We start from the raw sequence: 19,917 nt of genomic DNA on the forward strand, positions 1-19,917 counted from the left end.
CAAGAAGTTTAATTGACTTGACACTATCAATAAAACAAGTTCACTTTTTTATTTATTTTAACAGAGCTGTGATCCATTCCCATTGTTTGTTGAAGTTGCAGTCAAATAGTAAATTATATTTAGGAAGATTCCTAAATGACTGAAGTGATTCATAATAAGAGCTGGTCTAATTCTATAAATATGAAGGAACAGTGCTTCAGTGTTACTTTATTACTTCCTGGACATCTTTTATGAAAAGAAACATTTCAAACAATGCATCAACTAAGTTCATGCAAACAACGATCAACACAACTAATTACATAAATTGTAATGTGTAGTGTTGTTTTACCGACTCATATAATTTTTAAACTTTCAGTAACTTTTAAACTTTAAAAGGATCCTCGCTGTAGTTAAAGAAGTTTGTTTTGAAGTTGTTTCCTGTGTGAAGCACCTATAACACCGGTTTAAAAATGTGTTCTATAAATAAATATAATTAAATTTGATCAAGTGAAATTGGAACTCACTTTGTATTGGACCTTATTTTGGGCATTGCTGCATAGCCAGTTTTTAAGAAAATAATTTTATTCAGAGATGAGTTCAAGTGGATGAGTTCTTCACCAGGAAAGGTTGACACAGGTGAGCAGCTTTTCTTTATATAGTCATTTAATTTAATTCCACCTTGGTAATGAAATTATATTTTTCACTGGGCTGTCAACCTTTTTACAACCTGCATAAAAAAATACGATTACATGTGGCAAAGTGCTTAAGATGCTTTTTTGGTACTACATTTCAAAACAGTGCCATTTTTTTGTGGGAAAATCATAAGAACAATGTCTGCCATTGCATTAAAGCAGTGGTGTCAAACTCAGTTGCACAGGGGCCAAAACTAAAGGCACACTTTAGGTCGCGGACCAAACAAGATAAACATTTTTTGAACACACTAAAACAATGGTTTTTTTTAAACATAAATACGAATAAAAACAGACAGTAACATTATTCCAGAATAAATGGCGGTGATTTAAACCTTTAGCTCAGATAAAGTTTACGGTCTGCGTTACGGTGATCATTACATGCTCCATTTTTAGGACTTTACCACACAGTGTTTCCTGGTGTGTGATGCAGTAATATGCAGTTAACTCACGGTACAGTTCTCCTCTTGCATCTTTACTAGATTCTACATCCTGCACAACACCAGCGCTCCATCTGTTGTCCCAGGGCAGTTTCATGTCAGTTACACTTTGAAATACGTTTTCATAAATGTCTTTTCCTGTCGTTGTCCCGTGCATCGATTTAATGTCCAATATTTACACTCCATGGATTCAGATGGTCAGCTGTGCAATGTCCAGCATGTCTGTACTTTCAATCCACAGCAAGAGAGTATGCAATGAAGTTTTTGCTTCTTTCACACAACTGTGTTCTTAAATCAGTGGCCATCTCACCAACCCGATCAGCAATCATATTTCTCCTCAAGCTCACATTTGCCAAAATCTGCGTTTTGTCTGGACACAAGACGCACACCTTCATCATGCAGCTCTTCAGAAACTCTCCCCCGGTAAATAGCCCGGTGTTCTGGCTGTCTCCTCTGCTACAATAAAACTTGCTTTCACAACAGCTTCACTTTGTGATTTTGCTCTGGTGACAAACGTCTGCTGAAATGTCAGATTCTTCTTTAGCTCTTCTACTTCTGTAGTTTCTGCATTTCAGTTTTTCAGCTTATGTTGTGACTCGTAGTGCCGTCTTAAATTAAATCCCAGCCACATTAGCTCCACAAATAATAAATGGGTTTACCAGCAATGTTTCTAAACATACAGTATATTCAGTCTCCCACCAGTGCTGAAAGGCTCTGTTTTCAGAATCAACTTTTCTCTTGTTTTCAATCAAGGTCAAGAAAAGCTGTGCAGTCAAAGACAAAAGGACTATTCAACCGATCTCGCTTTTGATAGTAAGAAACTGGGTTTGGAACCTATATTTAATATATTTCTACGAGACAAGTGTACTGAACACAAAGCACTTCTTTGGAAACCCGATCGTTTTTTTCCAATGCAGGATCACATAGACCAAAAGTGTGAACACAATTATATTGAAGATCAATTTTTGAGAAACAGAAAAGCACCTTCATCCTACACACATAATTGATTAAATATCATCCTGGTCACAGAGAACGAGCAGCACCTCAAGGCTTTGAACTCTTGATCAAGTATCTTAGGGAAATTCCCAATAAGCTCTTTTCCATAGTTTACATCTGTGATGTGGGGGAGTCAAATACATCATTATTATTATTATTATTATTATTATTAATGTTTCAAAAATTAAGTATTTTTAATCACCTTGTCGCTCACTTGCTCACTTGTTTGTAATGAAAAATATTTTACATCCAAACCAAAGCCAAGAGTAAAGCAGATCAATCTTAAAGTATTTTGTGTTTCTTCATTTGTTTGCTAAGACTGTATCAGAAAGGTGAAAAGCAGTCAGTACACCACTGACTGAAACACAACATCTGGAATGTTTGGGATTAACCAGTAAAGACGGCTACTACATGTGAAGTACAGCTGTTACAATACCAATGGCAATGAATAACCTCTGGGACCCAGACGTGACCCTTACCCTGATCCACACATTGTTTGCTCTCACATAATTACACTGCCAGTGAGCCGAGCAAGCAGAAACGAAACCAAAGAAAGTAGTTTTGTGCCTAAAGCTAACCAAAATGTAATCACATGAAGAAAAAAATCAATAATAATTTATATTTTTTGAAAGGAACCTAGAACATATTTACACTTTAATATTACGAATCTGGTTGAGGGATCCATATAGTATGACCGATTCTAACCATTTATTATAGTGAGATATAAGTGTAAAGACAAATCAGGGTCCACCATCATTACCAGGAAGCTTAAGAAATAAGGAACAATAAGACAAATACTGTAATACATTCAGTAGCGGTTTTTGATACGGGCGGTTGCCCGAGGAGGTGGGGGGGGCGGCATCACGAGCATTGGCAAAAAATAAAATAAAATAAAATAAAATAAAATGCTCGTACTCATGCTGCCCCGACGTCATGCCAGCGCATATTGGGAATGGCATAGGCACCGATCGGTTTTCTATCGCCCATTTGCTGGGAGTAAGGGCGCCCTCCGTTTGCGAGGTGCGCCTGCTGATTACGGCTCAGGGAGGAGGGCGGGGCGGCGGGGGATTCTCTGTTCTGGCTGGAGCAGCATCTAATAACCAGCTCGCAGAGGGAGTGTTCGCCCAGGGTGGCAAACAGGCATAGGACCCCCACTGAATACATGTACGTTTTGTGTGAGTCTAACAATGTAACACAACATCACAAGTTTTAAGATCAAAAATATACTCATCTATAAACAACAGGGTAAAGAATGAGTGGTGGCACTCGGGACCTACAAATTGGAGCCAGAGTTTTGGCACAGTGTTCACAGCTGTTGTAAGTTTGCTGTTGTCACTGACATGAACATAAACAAAGCACGGTACATTTTCTGTAAATGATACACCCTGCATGTTTAGAGTCAGTTTTACATGGAAATTTAAGAGCGAACAGTGTCACTGTTTTTTCAGCATTATGGCAAAATTGGTTAACTCAGCAGTGTATAGAGATGCAACTCAGGCTTCATTTTTGCACCAGCTCCTAGGAAAATGCCAATCTGTATAAACACGAGAATATTACTAATGAAGACTAAACCCACAATGTATCTACTTTACCTGTATCAAGGCAGACTGACTGCATCACAGCTGTGTCAGGTAGCATCTTGAAATGCTGATGTTGAGGTGGATTGCAAGGTATTTTGTAGATGTGCAACTATTATAGCCAAATGAAATACCGTATTTAAATTTGTCAATTTGGTATATAAATCCAGTAAGAGCAGGACTATTGCAGTAGCTGATGTGGCTCTGCACTGAAATGAGCCTGCTTCAGGTAATACCATATTCTACTGTATATGTAAAAACAACTATGGCCATCATCTGGATCTGAAAAGACACGCTTTCTGCAAATGCCATCTAAGGTATGAGGCTGTTTCGTGTTATTAAGAAATATTCATTGTAATGTTCTGTAACTTTATTCAGACATACAGAAGCTGTTCTGGAAAGAGCCACAGTGTGTGCTGTATTTGACACTAAGCACATGAGACTGAACAGCATGACCAATATACCGAAATCTTTTGTGTGCCAATCGATTTCGCCGTCTTCAATCAGATGTATTCCGTTTCAAAGGTTTTAGGGTTGCAAGTGTGACTTGGTGAGATTGCTGTTGTGACATTTATCAACAAATGAAAAGGTGGAATATTCTGACATTGCGCAACTGTGTTAAATTGCTGTCAGATTACTGGAAAGAACATCTGAAAAGGGCCAAAAACTTGTGATGGAAACCTGAATGGAGAATTGTGCTTGTTCAGGCAGCATAGTGAAATTTTAGCTCACATTAGCTCATTCAACCACAGGCTCATTCATCATCATTCATCAGCCACAGCTTCCATCCAATAAGGTCCAGTCATTTTTATGCAATTCATTCAATGCACTTTTATTTGTATAGCCCAACCAATATTAAATATTGCAGCTGAAGGGGTTTGACAGTTATAAAAACATTATCACCTGACATTTCTTGCCGTTTCCTCAAATTTGCAGCTAAAGCGCCATTCACCTCTGTGACTCTTTTCTTGCATACTTAACTTTTAAGATTGTCAACCTTTATTTGTGTATCTGATTGTTCCGAAGATGTTACTTCCCTGGCAGGAAACTTGGCCCTGTTCTTTCTCAGAGCACTCGCTCACATAGCTGAATATTTTGAATAGTTTTTGAGTACCCTGAAGATCCTGATTCAAGAGGTGCTGTTGCTACGGAGATGAATGTCTGATGTTTGTATTTTGCATTGAAAAATTCTGTTGTACAGTAAACTACCACAAACTCATCTCCAGTTCATGCCATGCAGTATGAGCTCCTCTACTGATAAAAATCTACTGAACAAGTTTTACATTAAAAGAAGATAATATAAAAGTGAGTTTGGGTATTGTGGCTATCAATTGTGAAATATTCTTCGGTCATGCTTATTTGTTCGTGCTACTTCCACCGTAGATTTATATACTGAACCCTCAGCTGAAGTCAGATGCACTTTAGTCGTGGTTATATGCGACTGTGATGAAATGATAACATTATTACTTACTTATTAGCAGGTTAACGTCATCTGAGAAAAGCCATTACTATTACTTTATTTATAATCCTCAGACTATCTTTAAAACGTATTTAATCAAGCTTATCAACAACACATTTTCAGTTTTTGCAAGTGTATATATCTAAATATATATAAGGAAACATATTAATTCACAACCGTTGTCTTTAGAGTTCGAGTGTTATTCAATTATGTTATGGTTATGTTTAGGTGAATCAATCATCATCTGCTTTAATACAAAGCAAGTCCATATATTTATTCCCTTTCTTACTCTCTATCCATCACAACCTCCTCTTACTTGTTCTGCAGTTCACGTATGTTTTACATTTTTTGTTCATTGTTTGTTTTGCATAATCCACCCAGTGATAACTTTAGAAAACGGTTATGATATACTAAGGCAATCATTTAATATAAAGGTAACTAAAGATCTATTATTTATCCTAAAACATGGGAGCAAAACAGGAAAAAAAAAACCTCCGGCAAACAAAAACAAAATAAAAAAGATAATAAATGAATAAAAAACAAATAACTTAATAAAGCCAAAAAATTCCATCAAATAGAATAAACAAATATTTCAATTAACTAAAAATAGATCTCAAATAAACAAAATAAAGAATAATTGAAATGATTAAATAAATAAAAGTTGAAAGAATAAAGTAGTTTCATAAGGTCTAATCAAAACAAACTTAATAGTAATAGTAATTTTTATAGATAAATATCAATAGCAAATATGAAAATGGCGTCATAAACTTGAGTATTAAAAACAACAGGCAAAAAAACAGAATTTTATTTTTAAAACACAGCAAATCCATGGATAAACTTTCCTATACTGCAGATCTCAGTATGGTGAATCAAGCAAAATTAATATTTACCTTCTGATAACATGTCTTCTAACATGTCTTTGGATGATCTTCTCCTAAATGCAAATGCAGCAAAAAGAGAGACATACCTCACAAACAGTTAAACAAATGACACACAGACTGCAGCTCCAGCCTGCTGCGACACTTTGATAGATGCGTTTGGGGCAAAATGCTGGAGATATATATAAGCGGGATATATATAAAACAGATTTTAGCCAGAAGCCAAGGTTTGGGACAAATTGTTTTCACCTGACAATGGCACATAATGAAAAGCCAAAAAAGGATTAATTATCTGGGAACAATAAATGTTTGTTCCAAGTGTCCATTAAATGTTCAGATATTTCACTTTGGATTGATAGCTATCCAGCAGAGCTAGCCAAAGAAAAATCTGAGGGTGAATTCCCAGAGAAGATAAAAATTTCAAGGTTAACTTTGTTGCTGTTTCTGAGAGCTAACTATACTGGTCGGGTTTTTTTTCTTCTTTCAATACTCTTTGTCACATCTCTGCCACCCGCTGTTTTTATGGCATTGCTCACCTCACTGTTTGTTATACCAGAGATTCATTTGTCCTTTTGTTCGATTCGTCAAACCCACATTTTGTCACTGCTTCAGCCTCACTATTTGGGGCCTTTATTTGCAGCTAGAATAGTACAGGAGCTGCATTCATACAAGTACATTTGAAAGCCGGATGCATAATTTGAACAGGTGAAACAAAAAGAAAAGTATACTTAATTGCTGGTGCATTTTCTCCCTGTGCCTGTTAATTTGGAAGCTGCTGTTTGTGATGATGGAAATCTGCTCTTTACATGGATAATTTCACTATCAATAACATGAATGAGGAAAATTTTGCTTATCCCCATCAGATTTCTTTGTCTTTCACTACACCGAGCATTAGGATTGTTAGTATAATGTGGATTCACTCTGCTTGTATGAATACTATAAATGTGGATGCATACATTCCTTGACATTTATGGTTGCCTGTGTTTCTCAGTGTTTAGCTTTAATACAAACCAAACAATGCAGTCACGTCCATCCAATTCTGCTCTCTACAAAAAGATGTTTTCCTGGCAGCGTCACACAATGCTGCTCCCATCAATACACAGCATGCCGCGCTACCTGCGAGATGAAAAATCTGGGCATTTCCTTTTGTGTTTGTCTGACAGTTAAATCTCACTTTTCATGCTCGCAGTTAATCACATTACATCACCGTCGCTCAAACTCGGCCCCTTTTGGCTGTCTGCGGCGTTTTTACTGTTTTTTAATTTGAGGGAACAGTGAAGCTGAAAAGATGTTGTTTTTAATGGCATCTTGACAACTCTAAACAAATCCACAATGGCTGCTTTGCTTTGTTCTTTCAGTTTAAAGTTTTTCTCTACATTTTTATGACAGCTTTCAGAATTCATGCAGGTGTTTTTTTTCTTTGTTCTCCCTTTTTGTTCACACAGACTCTGAAGTCATCTACAGGAACAGTGACGGCCATGTCATCAAGTTCAACATCCTCACAAATGAAACAGAGATCGTCCTGACAAACGGCACATTTGTAAGTAACTATTAGTCTTGTTTACTGGCTGGTGACTGCCATTCAAAAGTTTGGGCACACTCTATTCTGGCGTGTCTATAGGAAATTAAGAAGCCAAAACTGTCTCAAATATTAATTCACTAGCTGGGCCCAAGTCCTCATTTAAGGTTTGGTAGCATTTTTAGTAGATAAAGGTGAATAGCTTAATCAAGAAATGAGCTCCGGTTTGGGGAAGGCCCCGATGGGGACTGGGCCTGGCAGGTCCCCATGTACTAATGAGAAGTGAAAGAATTGAAAAAACGTGAGGGAGGGAGGGTGGGGCATGAAAACAAGAACAAACAGCTTGTAGAACTGGAGGAGTCATATATAGATAAGACCCAGAATGGGTGTGTTTGGAGGCGGGGTCCGGCCCCTGACATTTAGATAACTTCTCTCCAATTGATAAAAATATTTAAAGGTACATTTTTTGCATTTTGCATTTGTGACCTTAAAAATAATTTCAAACTAAATGTAAATAAAATCATCAAATTTGACTATTCTGCTAAATAAAGATCATGCTTTATTTTCATGTAACACCAATTTGTACCACAGGTTGGTGTAGAGAGTCAGTGTAATGTTTAATTTACTAGGCAGAAGAAAGCTTTTTCATTTAAAATGGTAACTTTGCAAAAAGAAAACTATGTAAGCTAATTGAGGTAGAAACTGAGGGTGAAACATAAGGTAATTCAAAAAGAGTTATAGAGATATGATCAGCCCCTAACAGCCCTTGGTAAAATTTTGTCTCTGGTGAAAGTTTAAATCCTCTTTGGATTGGTCTTAAATGTTTTTCATTAAGAGAATTTCCATTCAGTTGATTTTTTTTCCTACCCTCTACATATTTAGGTTGCACAGTGGTGTTGCTCGTTGTAGACTGTACTCTGTAGTTTCACTTTCTGGCATTTTGGGTAGAAAGGTTAGAAAAATAAAAGCATGTTAATCTCTACATGAGAGATTTTGACTTTGGAGTCCAGAGTTTGGTTTCCAGGGGCAGTGACTTTGTTATTAGGTGGTTCTTGCCATGAAGAAGGACCTGTGATGTGTGTGTCGGGGTGGGTGTGGGGGGTTGCTGTAGGCATCTTTGAAGATTTAAGTCAACACTTATCTAGCATGACCACAACAGCGTGATTCAGATACACGCATCGTATTTTGTTTGTACTTAAAGTGATCTTCATTTGTTGAGCCAAAACATACCCAGTGTTGTGAAGGTTATTTTTAAATGTATTCCACTACAGATGACAGAGTGCATGGCCCAAAATGTAGTTTGTAACGTATTCTGTTAAGTTACTTAATATGAGTAACATATTCTGAATACTTTGAATTACTTGATATATTGTCATGCTTTTTACAACTACATGAATCTACAGGATGGGCCATTTATATGGATACACCGTAATAACATGGGAATGGTTGGTGATATTAAAGTCCTGTTTGTGGCACATTAGTATATGTGAGGGGGCAAACTCCTCAAGATGGGTGGTGACCATGGTGGCCATTTAGAAGTTGGCCATCTTGGATACAACTTTTGTTTTTTCAATAGGAAGAGGGCCATGTGACACATCAAACTTATTGGTAATGTCACAAAAAAAACAATGGTGTGCTTGTCTGTGAAGGTTCTCAGTCATCCAGGTCATCGTAGTCAAAGGAGCTTGCAAATAAAAGCGTCTGGACTTCTTTAAGTTACTTGAAGACGTTTCACCTCTCATCCGAGAAGCTTCTTCAGTTCTAAGGTCAAATGGTGGAGAGTCCCAGATATAAACCTAGTGGGAGTAACCCCCCACAGAGGGACAAAAGGACCCCCTGATGATCCTCTAATCGCCTGAGCCAAGGTGTGAAACTGGGTGTGGGTCCCAATCAGCCAGAGTTTCGGGAGGGATCTCAAAACTGGATTATAGCCATCTATAATCCAGTTTTGAGATCCCTTCCCAGACACCTTAACGCCCACTCACATCCTGGGCCATCTGATCTCAGGAATTCGCATGTTAAGGTGGGGCCAGGTTTCACAATGAACTCACACGAAACTCTGGCTGATTGGGACCCACACCCAGTTTCACACCTTGGCTCAGGCGGTGTATCCATATAAATGGCCCACCCTGTACTATTGCTGTGTAATTTATTGCTATTACTGAAGGCTACTTGCCACCGAGCTAACATCTTTAGCTGGTGTTAGCTGAGGTTAGTTCATAGACAGCAGACTGGTAGACTTGATGGATAGCATTAACAACCTGCTAGCTGCAAATAATCATGTGCAGTTCTGATGTAACAGGACACTTACATTGGAGGCTCTTATTGCGTGTTTTGTTTGGGTTTCTGGGGATTCATAGAATTACCAAAATTAGAAACAGGAAAAGACCACTGTGTAATCCATTTATTTCTACAAAATCACTGTATTCTAATTGTCACCTATTTAAGCGGTAACTGTAACAGAATACAGTTACTCATATTTTGTATTTTAAAGACGTAATGCCGGTACATGTATTCTGTTACTCCCCAACACTGAACATACCTGCAGACTAATGATAGCTGACAGTTGATTGCATCAGATCCCCTGATCTTCACACTCAACTGACCTAATGTAAACTCATCGAGATTCATTGGTTGAGTAGGTGTACTGAAACTTTTCATTGGTACTGTACTTTAGAGTTGATCTTTTTTGTCGTATTGTAAAATATTTCTTCTTCTTTATTATTTTCATCAGATTAACTTCAACGTGGCGAAGTATGCAGTCTCCCCTGACCTGAAATATGTGCTCTTCGCATATGATGTGAAACCGGTAAGTTTGTTAGATCTGTACAATCATCATTTTTTTTTCAAGAAGAAAATACTCTTATTTTTTTTTATTATTTTCTTATTTTTCCATCTCTGTCATACTGAGACTGTTATATCTACATATGGTGTGTATAGAATATGCAATGGAATGCAGACACTGGCTGCCCTCTCAGATGGGTGGAATGTAAATAGATAAGTTTGGGCTGTTGGTTTCATACCATTTTTTTATGTTGACTTAAACTGTGCCTATAGGACTCTGCGCTTATTGAGTTTTTGCTTTGTAAACAGACAGCGACTCTTTCAGTGCACAACATGCTCAGCATGGAACAATGTGGTCACTGCTGCTGGGAAAAAGGAGTCAAATAATTTACTTGAAGTCACAGTGAAACTGAAATAAATGCATTTTCGTATTTTCTCATTGTGTTCCTGACTGGACTGAGTAGACTTCATGGGCAGGTTAAGCCAACCATGTGCTTCAGATATAGTTGGAATTTTGGTACATGGTTTAGTGAGTGTAAAGCAGGCTGTGATCCATTTAAAAAGGAAATGACTTTCTTGGCTTCAGTGTTGAGACAAGTGTTGAGCAGATCACCGAAAATGTTTTTTTTTATCTTATTGGGGGGGAAAAGTAAGATGCCTGCCAAGATTTTATTGTTTTTATTTATCCCTGGTTAGGCCCACATCTTGTATTTTCATTTATTTATTTATTTATTTTCATTCCAGGCCCCATGTGACCTATAACATAGTCACAAGTTAACCACATAAACCATGGTGGGCCCTGATCTGGCTCATGAAAGCCTGTGTGGGGCCAATTATAGGCCATAAATCCATGTGGCTCCCACACACACAAGATCACTCTTTAAATTACCTATGAATAATGCTATAAACTACATTCTCACTTGCATTTCATGGGAAATAAATTTTCTAATATATTTTTTTGTTGCCTTGTGACCGGCAGTATGTCCAGATGTCTAGGGTGTACCTCCTCCCTCCCTAGTACTTTCTTAGAAATATAATTCACAATGTAGTTTAGTTGTATAGGAACTTATTTTGGGGAGTTAGATTATAAACACACATATAAATACAATGTTGAATAAAAGTACTTAAGAAAAGAACTCCTGATTGAGGTTGTCATACAGGGTTAAACAGAGAGAGAAAAATGGGGTTTTGTTGTAAAGGAAATTCTGAATCTTAACATATTTAATCAGTAAAGTGTCAGGAAAGAAATTACCCTAATGAGATAGGACAGGTTCCTCAAATTCTAGATGCTTGTGGTTCAGGACTAAAGCCAAAAGATTATCAACAGAAACTTCATGTGACATCTTCCAGAACATGGAGGAGGATTTGTGCAACGTTACAGAAGGTCTAAAATGCACAGTGACAGAAATATAATGATATTTAAAGAGCAGCAACCAGCGATTTATTGCCTCAGGAAACTCTGACAGAAAAAAAGGTGAATACGAGGCTTTCGGTAACGTGGGAAGAAGAAGTGACAAAAGTGAAATTAGAAAGCAAGAAAGAGCAGAAATGTATGTTCGGTGAAATAAAATCAGCATGAGTAAAGAAAGCTAATCATCTGAACTTTGTTATTGCTATTGTGTTTTGTGTCATTATGTTATACTTTTATAGCACATAAACTGTGGAAAGATAATCTGAAGGAAAACTAGAATGTAAATCAACAGTGAACTGGCAGTAGTTTAATTTAACCCAAGAAGAAAGGGAAGTAATTTAAAAGGAAGTTTAATCAGAACTTCCATTTGGAGTGGTTGTTGTGCTCTAAATCAAGAAATACTTCCTGGCTTGATTATGCACTGAGAAAAGGAAAAACATGTACTGCTGTATTTTCAATTGTAATTTAAATTATACATTATTTGAAAGCAAGCAACCAGTCATTTTAAGATACAATATTCACTGCATCAATAGCTGTTTACCTTGTCATAAAAGCGACTACATGGTATTTTCTTACCTTGTTATTTTAGGAGCACATGCTTAAATTGCATGCTGTACCCTGTTTCCACCTTCACACACATTAAATAATTATTTACTGCCCATGCTGACCCCAACCCTAACTCTACCAGAATATGCAGAGAATATATATGCAAAGAAAAGAAAAATGCCATTCATGAAAAAAAATAATTTTTTAAAGATGAAATTTTTACTGTTCTTCAAATCATGGTAGGGTTAGAGTTGACACTGATGATAACTTTGAGCTCACAAGGTTAAAGGGACTTATGCGTGTATTACATTGCACAGTGACAGTGATATGTTGGACACAGACAGAGCGCAGTGCAATGTGATCTGAATTGCCTGCGAAAAGTACATTTACACAAGAGTAGATTGAAAACATGAAGTATGTGTCCCCTGCTTTTTAAACAGGTTTTAATGTTATGAGAAGAAATTTTTAACCCCTTTAACAGAGGTTAAAAATCAAGCGGACTAACTTACAATTTGTCTTGTCATTCAAATGCTTTATTTTAAATGATTGCAACCAAAAACAAAAGGAAATAAAAGAGCATCACCAGGTGTTGAAAGACAAACCCATGCTGAAATACATAGTTGAATAAACATCTAAGCTTCAGTCCTCATGGGCTTAATAAATTTTGACGAGGGCCAGGGTCAGGGGGTGATTAAAATTCCTTTGTGGCTCATGCTGAGACTGGCAGATCACGTTTATTCACTAATAGAGCAGCGGGGCAAGCTTGAACCATAATTACCGGCTTTCCATCAGAAAAGAGTAGATGCAAAATGAGATATGCAAATTGGACCCTCCACTCTGGAAGGGATCAACTGTGAGGATTAGTGACAAGGAGATTAATCAGAGCTGATTTGCATATTTTGAATGAAGGGTTAGACTTACAATTTGGAACAATAAAGTACACCGAGTGGCCGGAAGCCCAGCTTATATTTAGCACAAGGTTATACTGACACAAGAATCTAATAGAAATTGCACTGTTGGTCCATTTCTAATCTAAAAAAAGGAAGCATATAAAATTGCTGTTAATTTAAAATGACTTCCTGTGTGCCTTGTTAAATCCCTTGGCAGCAGTAGCTGACAAACAGTAGGCTTTTTTTTTTTTAACTAATAGGCAGTAGCAGCGGTATTGTGTAAAAACACCAGCCTTTATGTACACTGTCCTGCACCTCTAGCACACTTTGAAATTAAACTATGCAGCTAAATCAAACAGCGAGGGAACATCTTACAGTCACAGCTTTGGGTATACCAATAATAAAACATGTTAATACAGTCCTTCCCTTTAGGATGTAATCTTCAGAGGCTGTAAATCAGAATCTTTCCTACACAAACTGACTTTGTTTATTTCCTTTGATATTCAACGTGACTGCCTCAAGTTTTAAAGAGTTAAAGAGACTTGATCTGGTGACCCATAAATAATGGCAAATGTTGTGCTGTGCATTTATCCTTTTGAAGTGCTGATGAATAATTAATAACATAAGCAGGATGCATGCAACAAACTTCCTTATAACAGAACACGCAGCTAACATCAAACTCAAGAAAACAATAATTCAGTGAAAAAAATCACTTCAAATTACAGTGGAAAGAAATAAAAAACAATGAAAGTATTTATTTATTACAAATAAATAATTAGATGAATAGTTTTCCACTTTCATTTTCAGCAGACTGACTGTTTCTTGTCTGCAGAACTTGTTTTATAATCTTTTTTATATTTGTTTTAGTTCTTGAGAGCTTTTATTAATTAATGCAAAATATTGAAAACTTTTTATTTATTTATTTATTTTACAAAAATTGTAATATGTTCTAGCTTATCTGTTGTGCACATTATGAAAAACAATATTAAATTTGGACTGTCTCCATTCGAACAAACAAAGAAAAGTCTTGGAAATAACTAATAAAATGTCACTGTCATGACTTAACTTTCGAGTGCCTTGTCATATAAATATGAAAAACACAGTTTTAATACATTCAATTAAAGGAGACACCTGTAGCATTAAATTAGTTACATTATCCTCATGAAAATGCTAGGTACATATACACATTTTATTTCAGTAAATAAAAATATGAAATGGACAGGTTCTTATGTAAGTCTTTGGTACTTGAGCACTCAAAGCACTTTTCTTCTACACCTAAGAAACATTCACAAAAATAAATGAAAAACAAAACCTAAGACTGATATAATTCCTGAATGTCTGTTGCAGTAGTCTTTATAAAGTGATGTTTTTATTGCATGCTGCTGAATTGCATTCCTAATTGTAATTGTCATCTGCATTGGGATTTACCTACAAAACTAAGACTCTGTCAACTCATGCTTATTCCACTGGAACTGGAAGAGATTATGTAGAAGCCAGGTGCTGCTAATCAAAAGCATTTAGTTAATTGATAATCAGAGAATGTGAGCAACTCGATAAAAGCAGATGTTTTGGCAGTTTGCTGGTGGGCAAATTCACCTCACGGTCAGATTGTGCATTAAGCATAAAATGCAATACCAAATAATAATGGTCAGCATGGTGATGGAGGGGCGATGATTTGTGCTTGTGTTGAAGCCACTGTTCCTGGGCACTTTGCTGTCGTTGAGTCAACCATGAACTGCTCTGTGTGCCAAAGTCACATGTGAGGTCATTTGTTTGACAGCTAAAGCTTGGCCTAAACTCGGCCATGCACATGAGAAAGATCCCACAGCAGCAAATCTACCACAGAATGGCTGAAAAAGAAAAGAATCAAGAATCAATCAATAGCTCCTTGAAATGCTGTAGTGGGACGGTGAGAGTGCTGTGCATAAATGAATGCCTGCAAACATCAATAAACTGAAGCAGTGTTCTGGAAGAGTGGACCAAAACTGTTCCACAATGATGAGAAACTTAAGTCACACAGAAAATGGCTACTTCAAGTTATGAGGTGTACTTAGGTTTTCACAACTGTATTTCATTCTACAGGGTGGGCCATTTATATGGATACACCGTAATAACATGGGAATGGTTGGTGATATTAAAGTCCTGTTTGTGGCACATTAGTATATGTGAGGGGGCGAACTCCTCAAGATGGGTGGTGACCATGGTGGCCATTTAGAAGTTGGCCATCTTGATACAACTTTTGTTTTTTCAATAGGAAGAGGGCCATGTGACACATCAAACCTATTGGTAATGTCACAAGAAAAACAATGGTGTGCTTGGTTTCAACGTAACTTTATTCTTTCATGAGTTATTTACAAGTTTCTGACCACTTATAAAATGTGTTCAATGTGCTGCCCATTGTGTTGGATTGTCAATGCAACCCTCTTATCCCACTCTTCACACACTGATAGCAACACCACAGGAGAAATGCCAGCACAGGCATCCAGTATCCGTAGTTTCAGGTGCTGCACATCTCGTATCTTCACACCATAGACAATTGCCTTCAGATGACCCCAAAGATAAAAGTCTAAGGGGGTCAGTCTTGGGGGCCATTCAACTGGCCCACAGCGACCAATCCACTTTCCAGGAAACTGTTCATCTAGGAATGCTCGGACCTGGCACCCATAATGTGGTGGTGCACCATCTTGCTGGAAAAACTCAGGGAACGTGCCAGCTTCAGTGCATAAAGAGGGAAACACATCATCATGTAGCAATTTCAAATATCCAGTGGCCTTGAGGTTTCCATTGATGAAGAATGGACCCACTATCGTTGTACCCCATATACCACACCAAACCATCACTTTTGTTGTCCCAACAGTCTTGGAGGGATCCATCCAGTGTAGGTTAGTGTCAGACCAATAGCGGTGGTTTGGTTTGTTAACTTCACCATTCACATTAAAGTTTGCCTCATCACTGAACAAAATCTTCTGCGTGAACTGAGGGTCCTGTTCCAATTTCTGTTTTTCCCATTCTGCAAATTCTGTGCGCCGATCTGGGTCATCCTCGTTGAGATGCTGCAGTAGCTGGAGTTTGTAAGGGTGCCATCTGTGAGTAGCTAATATCCGCCGAAGGGATGTTCGACTAATGCCACTGCGACATGCGGCGAGTGCTACGCTGTGGGCTCTTGCTGAATGATGCTAGGACAGCCACTGATGTTTCTTCATTAGTGACAGTTTTCTTGCGTCCACATTTTGGCAAATCAAACACTGAACCAGTTTCACGAAACTTAGCAAGCAGTTTGCTAACTGTAGCATGGGAGATGGGTGGTCTCGTAGGGTGTCTTGCATTGAAATCTGCTGGAATGACCCGGTTACTGCGTTCACCAGATATCAACACAATTTTGATCCGCTCCTCAGGTGTTAACCTCTTCGACATGTCAATGGCTGTGAACAAAGAGAAACTTGTAAATAACTCATGAAAGAATAAAGTTACGTTGAAACCAAGCACACCATTGTTTTTCTTGTGACATTACCAATAGGTTTGATGTGTCACATGGCCCTCTTCCTATTGAAAAAACAAAAGTTGTATCCAGGATGGCCGACTTCTAAATGACCACCATGGTCACCACCCATCTTGAGGAGTTTGCCCCCTCACATATACTAATGTGCCACAAACAGGACTTTAATATCACCAACCATTCCCATTTTATTACGGTGTATCCATATAAATGGCCCACCCTGTACATGGAGGAAAAGTCTTACCTTTTGTGCAAAAAGTGAGAGAACTAAAGTGGACATAGTTCCTGCTGTATAGATTTATGATACACTGTTTGTGCGTCTCATCTATTGAGGAAAAAAAAAAAACTAACATGGCACCTTTGTGATGAAGGGCAATAAAAGCTGCTTTTCCAGGAGAAGTAAATTGCTTCTCTAATGGGTTCATCTCTGGTGCATTGAATGAAATAAAACATTCATCACGTTTCTTGGCCAATTTTGCATCTTGGTAGAAATGTGTCAGTCAAATTCACCCTCACCCCACTGTCCCCACCCCAATCCATTCTAATCATTTGCTTTGGATTGCATTTTGCTTTTGAAGTATTTTAACAACATATATATAGAAATAACAGTATGTGACCTCAGTCACAGCTGCAACATTGTGTGCTTGTCTTTTTTTACCTATCCTAAGCAAAGATATAGGCAATAAAAAGAGGTTTTATTTGTCTATATAGGTTTATCTTTTTGCTGCAGAGTCAAATCCACATTATATGTTTAAAATTACAGTACTGAGTCTGACTATAGCTACATTCCTACCTAAGATGAAGGCTCAGGCTCAGCTGATGGAGTCAGAGAATTACGTGGACTAAAAGGCAAACAGACTTAGTCGGGCTGTTGGGCCTCAGGCAGCCTGAGCAGCGTAGATCCGTCACGAGGAGAGACAGAGACAGAAAGTAGATTTCCCCATTTGTGCCCGTGACTTGTGTTGTTACATCATTTGCTTGTTTTTATCACATCAAATCAGCTGCATTCTTTATTAAAACCAGGTCTGATATTTCAGCAGTATGCAGGTCAGGCAGATGAAACAAAGGTAAAAGACCTTGGAGACCGCAGCAGGTCTCCAAGGTTTGATAAGGTGTTGCATGCATAGAATAAAAAATGCTAAATGAATACATACCTGAATGTGGCTTATGCTGCATATCTTTTTGAGCATTTAATCCATTTGAAAAAACGAATCTTTAACAACTGATTGGTTCAATCAGTCGTCTGTGTAAAGCATTTCTGGAGTACTGTTTTTAGCCTCAAACAAATACAAATTTAGTGTTCTGCTGAGTATTACATGTGGATGAGTTTCAAGAATCAGTTTTCTGAGCACTGAATTTTTTTATAATGTGTCATGTTTTATGGGGAATTGAAAAGCATATCTGTAGTTTCTAAAATTTGGTTCATGTCTTTGAACTTGGAATGAATTATTTTTTTTAGACCTGGGGGTAGCATAAAAATGTTCACAGTACCACATTAACATCCATGAAGAACTAGCATTGCCAAAAGTACTACACACTACATATAAAATCATTATTGTTTAAGCTGATATTATAATTGTTTTTTTTTTTTCATTTCTTTTATCTTATTAGTTGTTTCTTATTTTCAAATCCAGAATTTATAGAGGAACACTATCACTCATGTCAAGTCTTGGTTTTTGCCTCTTGGTAAATGTAAAGTCCAGTGTGCTCCATTTAGGTCTCTGCCAACACCTGTGAGAAACAGCTGGAGTTAATCAGATAGCTGATATTTTTATGAAGGATCAATGTTCAAAGTGACAGTTTCAGATTGACTGTAATTTGACACATTACTGTTCTATAAATACTGATTAGCTCCACTTTAAGGACAAAAACTCACCTTAAATCCGCATGTGTGGAAATCACAAAGACCACGTGTATTCATAGACTAAGTACCCTGATTACTTGGATTGGTCATGGGTTTTGGCAGGTTTAATATCACAGCATAATGCATTATGTGATTTTCCCTTCAGTATTGTGAAAGTTGTACAGAAATGGTTTGAAAAGACAACATAAGAGCCCTCAGACACCACTGTGAGTATGTGAGCAGGGACTGGAACTTAGCCAGTGCTTCCACATTAACTCCAGTGTGTTTGTTCATGGTAATGAAAAGCCATGTGGCTCATTAATATTGTCTAACAGCAGGACAGCAGAGGATTTCTACAGCAGCCACTCACTGGTTTTAGTCTTTTTTTATGTGGAGTTTAATAGCAAAAATCCTGATTCTTTAACCACCCATAGGTGTCAGTGAGGTTTTCTGTCAGACTTGCAACCTGTTGCATCATCCTAGTGCATCATGGGATACACTAAAACTCCCTCGAAATATAACAAATATTAATCCTGAAATGTGAAATGTAACCAAAAAAGCATAACAGCAAAGAAAACCAATCTTTCTCTGTACACTTCTTTTAAATTAAACTTCTAAACAGGTATAAGTAAGTACAGCTTACCGACTTTATCGATTACACAGGTGGTGATCAGCAGTATTCACAGTGTTTCAGCACATCCTGTGTGGATGCAGTAAAATTTCACTTATGCCCAAGGCTTAGCCAGAGATACTAATGAAGGTGAGGAATGTGCTGAACTGTTATTCCATTAAAACAATTCAAATGATGAACACCCAGAGGTCGACATTTTATTTTAACAGATCTTCCCAGGGAATTAGATCGTTACAATTATAAGCACACTATAATAAGCAGAGGCCATTGCCTTAATTTGTTACAATATGAAGATACTATATAGCTCCTCAACAAAGTAACACTTGATATAATTTGATACAGTGGAACTAAAACCATGGAAAACTATGCTGTCAGGCATGTTATTAAAGAACTGCAGAGGTATCTCAGATCAAGAAATAGGATGCAGTATGTGAAGGATGCTTACAAGAAGCAGTCTGTGCACTGATTTGATAGTTTACGGTTGATTTTTAGATAGTTACTGTGCCAGGATAGACACCGGATATAAATGATCAAAAACTTGAGTGATTACACATGAAGCAGTGGTATTAATGTGTCCCATTATATGTTGGAATGAATTAGCTTAATAGGCATTTGAATAAAACCCAATTATATTTGCAATTATACTATTTGTAAGTGATAGATGTCTTGGATGACATCTGGAAATCATTTCCTTTAATTTTTTTACAGTAATAATTTAATATAAACTAATTTTCAGTCCCAAATTAATAAGAAACATAATGCTCCTTTTCTTCAAACAG

The 19,917-nt window shown here is 37.3% G+C and overlaps 1 protein-coding gene across 2 annotated transcripts in view; it reads left to right on the forward strand.

Annotated features, from left to right (window-relative positions):
* Positions 1–19,917, forward strand: part of dpp10 (dipeptidyl peptidase like 10) — a 248,380-nt gene that overhangs the window by 172,814 nt on the left and 55,649 nt on the right. For both annotated transcript variants that reach the window (XM_004563082.5, XM_004563083.6), the window contains exons 4-5: positions 7,464–7,558; positions 10,272–10,346. In XM_004563082.5, coding sequence (XP_004563139.1) covers positions 7,464–7,558; positions 10,272–10,346 — 170 coding nt within the window. The remainder of the gene's footprint in view (positions 1–7,463; positions 7,559–10,271; positions 10,347–19,917) is intronic.

The sequence above is a fragment of the Maylandia zebra genome, linkage group LG16 (assembly GCF_041146795.1).
Source record: "Maylandia zebra isolate NMK-2024a linkage group LG16, Mzebra_GT3a, whole genome shotgun sequence".
NCBI classification, from domain to species: domain Eukaryota; kingdom Metazoa; phylum Chordata; class Actinopteri; order Cichliformes; family Cichlidae; genus Maylandia; species Maylandia zebra.